The 8,573-nt window shown below is 42.2% G+C and overlaps 1 protein-coding gene across 5 annotated transcripts in view; it reads right to left on the reverse strand.

The window, feature by feature from the left end:
• Window positions 1–8,078, reverse strand: part of ALG5 (ALG5 dolichyl-phosphate beta-glucosyltransferase) — a 32,787-nt gene extending 24,709 nt beyond the window's left edge. For 2 of the 5 annotated variants that reach the window (XM_060129039.1, XM_060129037.1), the window contains exons 1-4: window positions 7,936–8,078; window positions 4,371–4,542; window positions 3,967–4,013; window positions 1,794–1,862 (exon numbers count right to left, since the gene is read on the reverse strand). In XM_060129039.1, the coding sequence (XP_059985022.1) occupies window positions 1,794–1,862; window positions 3,967–4,013; window positions 4,371–4,542; window positions 7,936–8,001 (354 nt within the window). In that variant the 5' untranslated portion in view covers window positions 8,002–8,078. Of the gene's footprint in view, window positions 1–1,793; window positions 1,863–3,966; window positions 4,014–4,347; window positions 4,543–7,935 lie in introns of those variants that run through there. The other 3 variants (XM_060129040.1, XM_060129038.1, XM_060129042.1) reach the window with 2 other exon arrangements.
• Window positions 8,079–8,573: the final 495 nt, after the last annotated feature.

An 8,573-nucleotide genomic window follows, 5' to 3' on the forward strand; every position in this document is an offset into this window, starting at 1 on the left:
ACTGAAAGGCACTTGACCAGGCGAGGATGAGGGCTCTTTCTAAAGGGGACGTGATCGGGCTTTGAAGGAAGCAAACACCACTGAGGCCCACCTGCTTGGCTTGTACAGACACTGACACTTCACAGTATGCCCTGCAGAACACGGCAGCAGCTAACACTTGCTCACCATTTGTGAATTCAGCTCACATGGAATGCTTACCTTTCTGGCATCTTATGTTATTTGAGGGTATAATAAATATCTCTGTACAAATGCAATACTCTCTTATTCTGTACTTTGGCATAAATTTTACCCCTTAGTTTAAAATTCCTTAAGAACAAGAACTATATCTAAATTTTTTCCCAGACCCCTCGGAGAGTGAAACGTGTTACGGGAAGATAATAAATACTCAAATTAGGGGAAAAGAGTTCCTTTTTCTTTTTAAAAAAAAAAATTTTACAAACTATGATTTCAAGTTTTCTGTTTCTCCCAACCTTGGGAACAAGTGTGAACCTCTCCCTCTTGGATCCTTCCAGAGAGCAGCCTGAGACTCACAGGGCAAAAGGCCTTGAAGGAAATACTCTTCAGGAAAAGCTGCTTCTTCTCAGCGGGGCTGAGGCTGTTCGGTCATCTCAGCAGTAGATGCCCGATGCTGACTTTCTACACCACTCCCTTCATATACTAATAAACTGTGGGACAGTTTGTGTTCATCTTTCAAGTCATACTATTCCAAGTGCAGCACCTACTCTTCCTAACACAGATCCACCAATACTTTCAGGTCTCTATGCCTTTGTTTACATTATATATTTTTTTCAATTTGAATATACTATCCTCCATGTTCCTAGTCATTATCACCCTTAGAGGTTTAGTTCAAAAGTCACTTCTCTTTCTCTCAAATTCTTTTCAGCATCTTTCTCTTTGGCTCCATTTTTACCTGCATTACAGAAATTGGAGCCGTGCTGCCTGACTGTCCTGGGGGCTCCTTATACCAGGGGGCAGGCGCGTGTACCTGTGGGGTCCAGCCAGTGCCCAGCACTTCCTGCACAGCTGGAGTTGACCAAAATCATAACTGATGAATAATCAGGTGAACAGATATTCCCCTGTATATTTAAGATCTATTATGTTGCCATTTAACAGGAATATTAATAGCACCGTAAGTGAATCTTTTATTATAGAAACATGAGTGTCAAAAACCAAAATGTGAAGCAGTCATAATAACAAAAATACTTAGATGTTTGGAGAGTAATTTATCAGGATCACTGACAAGATTTAATACATGTACTACTGCAGGATTAATGCACCAGGGCCCAGCAGTTACAGGTCTAGGAATGCAGGAAGGAGAGAGGATAAACCCTAAGATACTGTCACCCCATGGGTCAATCTAGAAGGGACTGTGGGGTAGGCCAAAGGACATACCCAATCCCCAGGGGCAGATATGAAGGTGTCTTCCTATTTGCATGACTACTTTAGAAACCATAATTTAAGGTGGAGCATAGAGAAAAGAATTATGCTTAGAATAAAAGGAACCGTAAATTGGTGGGCAAAGAGGGTTCCCCAGAGGCCAAGGTGAACTGTTGTTATGTGTACTCTCTCCCTATTTGGTGACCTTCCAAGCTTCCCTGGTCTCAAGGAGCAGTGGAAAGGCAGGTATATTTTCCAGCTTCCCATACATGAAATCTCTCTGCTTTTTCTACTACCCACTTATGTTAAATGGAGAGCATCTGGCACACCTTTAGGGTTCTCTGACGAGCGGAAACATGATTTTACATTTGCAGATTATTCCATCTGTTGGCAATTCTAAAAGCAAGTTTACTTACCTTTGAAGTCTCGTCTTTGCTGCCATCATCAACTACTATTACTTCATAAGTGAATGTAGGATCTTGTTTCTGCAAGAAGCAAAGATAAAATACCACAATTTGGCATGACTGCCATCAAGATTTCTAATAAAGTTGTAAGGAAGTTAAGAAACAACTGTTTTACAAATAACCCAATTGAAAAATGTGCAGAAGACCTTAACAGACTTTCTCCAAAGCAGACATACAGATGGTCAGTAGGCACATGAAAAGATGCTCAACATCACTAATTATTAGAGAAATGCAAATCAAAACTGCAATGAGGTACCACCTCATACCAGTCAGAATGGCCATCATAATAAAGTCTACAAATAAATGCTGGAGAGGGTGTGGAGAAGAGGGAACCTTCCTACACTGTTGGTGGGAATGTCAGTTGATACAGCCACTATGAAAAACAGTATGAAGGTTCCTCAGAAAACTAAAAGCAGAATTACCATATGATCCAGCAATCCCACTCCTGGGAATACACCCAGACAAAACTATAATTCAAAAAGATATATGCACCCCTATGTTCACAGCATCACTGTTCACAATAGCCAAAACATGGAAACAACCTAAATGTCCATCAACAGATGAATGGATAAAGAAAATGTGGTATATATATATATACAATGGAATATTAGTCATAAAAAAGAATGAAATAATGCCATTTGCAGCAACATGAATGCAACTAGAGATTATTATACTAAGTGAAGTAAGTCAGAAAGAGAAAGACAAATACCATATGATATCACTTATATGTGGAATCTAAAATATGGCACAGATGAACCTATCTACAGAACAGAAACAGACTCATAGACATAGAGGACAGACTTGTGGTTGCCAAAGGTGGTGGTGGGGGCGGTGGGATGGACTGGGAGTTTGGGGTTGGTAGATGCAAACTATTACATTTAGAATGGATAAACAACAAGGTCCCAATGTACAGCACAGGGAACTATATTCAATATCCTGTGATAAGCCATAATCAAAAAGAATATTAAAAAAAGAATGTATACATGTGTATAACTGAGTCACTTTGCCGTACAGTGGAGATTGGCACAGCATTGTAAATCAACTCTACTTCAATAAAAAAAATTAAAAAAAAGAAACAATTGTTTTAGTGTTGATATGTATAAATATAAACATAAATATAAGTGCACAAAGCACATAAAGGAAAAAGGCCAAGGACAGAAAGGAGACCAGAGACTGGGAGGGAGTTGAAGGTGAACACGGACCAAGTCTCCATGGGCCTCCTGTGCTCCCCTGGCTGCCCTCCTGAGCACCACTCAGAGGCTACGAGGTATACAAGGCAAAGCCATGAGGTCTGAAGTCAGGGGTGCAGGTTCCACGTGGCTGTGCCACTTCTTAGCTTTATGACCTCGGGCAAGTTAGCATTTTGGGCCTATTTTCTCGCAAAAAAAAATAACACAACCTAGTCCACGTGGCTGGTGTGCAGATTACACATAATAGAAGAGGCAGAAGCTCAAATATAATAAGGGCTCAGTCCTCTTCCTCTTTTTTTCCCTCTTTCGATGAATCTTCTCTTTTCCCTTTACACAAAAAAACCTAAAACAAAGTAAATCAAAACAAGGAGTTTTCTAAAAAAAAGAAACAGCCATAAATCTTACTTATTTTCTTAAACTCTCCCAAGAGATTCCAATGGCAGCAGATACAAAAGAGGGGCACATGCTACTTTTCTTCTCTTTATGCAGAGAAAGCAGAGGAAAATAAATGAGGGGGGACTCTTCAGAATAATAAAGACATACAAAATGATTTCACTCTAGTTATAGGTCTTTTTCAAATAAACGTCTTACTTAAAAAGTCACAAAAGCAAAAACAGCATTGTGCTGTCATACAAAATCTGCAGACACACTATCACTCAATTTTAAGTATATCATCAGGCAAAAGAGGATCAAAGGGGGGAGGGAGAGTCCGTAAGAGGAACATCAGCTTTCCTGTTTGCTCTGGAGGGAGTGTGCTGTCGGGCTTGCCTGCAAATGGCTGACGGCTGGCAACATGCTGAGCACAGAGGCCAGGACCACGATGGCCCGAGAACGGATGGCACTGCCTCTCACAGTGGATCTAGCCCCGGGGTCCACAGCTTGATGACCTGCTCTACTTTTAATTAGACCCCATACTGGACGAGAAAACACAATACCTGTCTCTCCTCTAGATAGCCCAGAGCTTCATCCATCATTACAGGCACTTAAAGAAAAAAATATATATTAAAAATTGCTTTTGAAAATAACTTTCCCAGTCCCAGAACAGTTTGCATATGGAAAATGCCTGAATAACCTAACAAGTCCCTCCTGGACTGCCCCCCAGTGGCCATTTCCACCTGGAATGTCTGTCTTCTGTTCACCTCTTGCTCATCACTCCTCTAGAACACTTCAGCCCTAGACCTGATGCGGCTGCTAACACTCATTCTTTCTCTTCTGAACTACAACTACCAACTGTGCACTCTCCATAGCCCACAGGTATCAACGTTCTGGCCAAGTCCATACTTTAAATGTCCTTTTCTTCCCAAATTACCCCTTACCAAAAAAATCGAGTAGGGCTTACACCGTTTTTCTTCATTGTATGAAGGCACGACCACAGAAAGCTGCTTGGTAGGCGAGTCCTGTATGCTGGGTAAGGCTTCCCTCTGGACTCTGGCATTTAAGAAGAACTTCTCATCTTCATGTCGATGCAGGTGTGGCATCTCTGTAGCAGTTATAAATGCAACAAAGGAAATCTAAAGGCAGATATGTTAATAAGAAATTGTGTTATGTTGACCTTTTTAAACATTTGCTACATTAGAATACATCATTTACATGATTTTTTCACCCTGAGGTGAAATATTTATTGTTTTAGTCCATTAACAATGGTGTGGAGGTGACTTCAAAATTCAAACCAGTCAGTTCCCTATTTTTGAACTGATTATTATTGTCCTTTTTTTTCCCTAACTAAGCATTTTCCCTAATGCTCTAGGAGGCTCTTTGTCTCCTCTCACTTGTCATTCTCCAGCCTCTGTCACCCCAGATATAAAAGGGAACAGTCATTACAGAAGTGCCATCTACTCTGAGATGCCCTGAACTCCTGACCCCTGGTACACACACAGCGAGGCCCCATTCCACTTGGAGCCTATGTGATCGAGGACACACTGCAGGTAGAGCTTCTGGGTGAGGGCAGACCTCCCATCTGAGACCAGGTTGACCCAGCGTAGGAAGGGAAGAGTCCCCCAACCCCCAGAGTAGGGATCAGTAGTGCTTAAGAATATATTCTTGATACTTATCCCAGATTTGAATTCAGAATACACTATTTTTTGGAGTCAGGTATCAAACTTGTAGGCTGTAGGCACCATCCCACTGCTAACATTATATAACCCCCTTCCATATTCAGTGGGGACCTAGCCCTGGAAATAACCATTCTTTGTAACATTGTTTCCATTGGTATACTTTCTGCTTTCAAAACAATCAACCTACCAACTTTTGGAATGCTACTCATTTGTACTTCAGTGACCATTTATAATATTCTATTGGGTACATACTGAAACTGAATATGCTTCTGATTAGTATGAATATGAAGGCAGTACCCAGACTAGTGGCTAAAGAGTTCCTGCTCTGCACCCCTAGTGTCCAGATTGTGGTTTCCAAATTCAATTTCCTATTAAAAGTAACCAATGTTCCTAAGAGGAATGGCTGATTCAGGTCCAGGCCAGGAAATGTACAATGGTGGTCAGAGACGGGAAAGCAAGGAGGCTACCAACAATCATGACAAAGTAGCCAACTTGACAGGCTCCCATTGGCCTGTGAGGGGGAAATTTTAAGCATCAAAAAGAATAATTAATGCAATGTATTAAAACACATGAAAAGTTTTATATCACGGATTCATGATACTAAATATAAAAAATTAGTCACCTTTGTAAGATGCCAGGGAACCATCTCATTATTTTGAAAACTTGCCTTTTACCTTACCTTTTATATATGAAAGATATTTCAGCGTTATCAAATAGCTGAGGATGAAATTTTTTTCATTATAAAATTCCAGGTAATACATGAAGAAGGAATGATACAGTCAGAATATTCCACTTTGCAACCCACAGTGAAATACTGGATTTAGGCAGTGATCATCAATGACTGCTAAACCACTAGGTTAATGACACACTTCATAATCGGTGGGTCAAGCTAACAACTCCTGAACCCAAGAATCCCTCTTAATACCAAAGAAAATCAGAGATTAACACACCTCCTGACACGACACAAAAGGAAGTAATCAGCATCACTCACACACTTCTTTTGATTAAAACAAACATGCATTTCATCAAATCTCTAGATGTAACTAGCAGTTTACAGGAAATTCAGGGGACAGAGTAAGACGTTAAAAGTCACTTAAGGGATAAAATTAGTAAAATCCAGACTGTGAGAAATTCTACAGGACAAATGACCGCTTATTAAAGAAAAGGAAAAACAGGGAGGAGAAATTGTTATAATTTAAGAGACTTGAGACATACCAATCGAATGCTAAGTGTGTGTGAATACTGAATGGAACAAACCAATTTACTAACACATACATGAGGCATTTGAACTGATGCAGTATTTGAAATCACTGAACAATGTTAAAAAAAACTGCAATAACCTTATTGTGGTTTTATTTTAAAAAGGGGGTCCTATCTTCGGAGATAAATGCTTAAGATTTACGGATAAAATGTTATGCCTTAAATTTGCTTCAAAAGTAATTCAGAAAGGAAGTGGGGTGAGGAGACAGTGGGGAGATACATGTATGTATGTGTGTGTGTGTGTGTGTGTGTATATGTGTGTATATATACACACATATACATATATATTCATTGAAAAAAAAAACAAAGTTCCACTAGTTGGGTGACATTTGCATACCAGCTCATCAGCTTCCTCACCAAAGGAAGCTAATGATAACATTTCTGTCAGCACTGTTTTAAAGATCAAACGAGATAATCCCTGTTGAATGCTGAATACAATACCCAACATACTGTAAGTACTCAATAAATAACAGCTTTTATAACCAGTTCTGGCTAATAGGATCAAATACTTCCAGTACAATCTCATAACGTACACATTTAAATCTGTGCAACACAGTCAACACAAGGCAGATTCAGTCTAGGATTCTGTCAAGCTCTGCCCAACCCAAAACCTGAAACCTCCCTCCCCCCCAAATCTCCATATACACTAAGGGAAAGAGAGGACTCCTCTCTCACCCAGACATAAACCCTAAAGAAGTCAGGATACACCACTTTTTCTCTATCTACACTACTTTTAAGCCATACATTCTGGCCAGATGGCAAAGTGGCCTTCCTGGCAATGCTATCTAGGCTGCTAACCTTAACGTCAAGGAAGCGGAAAACGCTCCATTTACAAACTAGAGGCAGGCCCATTCCAATTATATGGGAGAAAGCTCACTTAACAAATTTCCTATTACCTATGGATCAGCAGGTGTTACAATGTTTCCGTGTTTCCACAGTAATGGCAAAGAAAATCGTAGTTTGAATTCCCCTGTACTGTCTCTTCTAGAGGCAGCAAGCTTAGGGTGTTGAATTCTAGGATATAACGACCCCCAGGCGTATGATAACACCAGGCCTTGTCTATCTTGGTCTTCCTATGTCCCTAGTGGGTCTTCCTGATCCGTTGATTTATCCAATCTGTAACAGGCGGCTCTTGTCAGTGCTGTCAACACTTTCTATTTGCTTAACTACACCAGGAAAGGGAGTGTCTAGAAAGCACACACTTTCTGGGGGCTCAAGACCTTCCCGATGGGGCCAGAACTACAGCGATTGCAGACCCGGGAGGAAATCTTGGAGAGGTCGGGGCTCAGAAGGCGGGTGGGCAGAGTCCGGGGACCAGGGGTGACATAAGACAGGGTGGGCATGTCCCAGTAAACAGAAGTACTAGGCTCTGGGCACGCAGGGATATAAAGCTCTAAAGTAAACATAAAGAACGGAAGAAAGGGGGTGTGAAATTCTAGTAGAGGAAATTCTGGGGTCAAGGCTCAGAGGAAGTATGGTGCAAGGGACACGCCCAAGAGCCGGCAGCGCGGAGGAGAGGATGCCTGGGGCCCGAGTCTCCCGGAGAGCAGTGAGCCCAGGCCCGCGTCGGTCCCCAACCCCTCTCCTCACCAGAATCAGGGCTACAGCCGCCAGCGCCGCGCCGATCACCGCCAGGTGCAGCAGGAGCGGAGCCATCCTCCATGCCGGCGAAGCCGCCCGCCCTATCCCGCGCCTACACACATGCGGAAGTGCGGCCGCGCAGCCCCGCCTCCCACCCGCAGAGAGACAGCGCCAGCCGGGCGCCCGCCGCCCACAGCGCCGCCGCGGCCAGACCCAGCCACGACCCGGGAGCCCGCGCCGCCCACAGCGCCCCCGCGCGGCAAGGCGAAGAATATGTAATTGTATAGGAGGCGCTCAGTCCGTTTTTGGGAGGGCGGGGGGCCGACTCTCTGTTCCACCGTAGTAAGGTTGCCGGAATTGGCAAGTACAAATTCAGGATGTCCACATAAGTTGAATTTCACATAGGAAACGAATCGTTTTTTAACAGCATTATTAAAATAAAACTCACAGACCATATAACCCACCCATTTGTTTTTGGTATATTACATTAATTTTTAAAAACTGTGATAAAACATAAAATTTCCCATTTTAACCACTTTATGTGTACACTACAGTGGCATTAACTGCATTCACAATTTCCTGCAACCATCACCACCATCTATTTCTAAAACTTTCCCAGTTCTCCCCCAGCTTCTGGTAACAATAAC

Source organism: Lagenorhynchus albirostris, chromosome 18 (genome assembly GCF_949774975.1).
Source record: "Lagenorhynchus albirostris chromosome 18, mLagAlb1.1, whole genome shotgun sequence".
NCBI lineage: Eukaryota > Metazoa > Chordata > Mammalia > Artiodactyla > Delphinidae > Lagenorhynchus > Lagenorhynchus albirostris.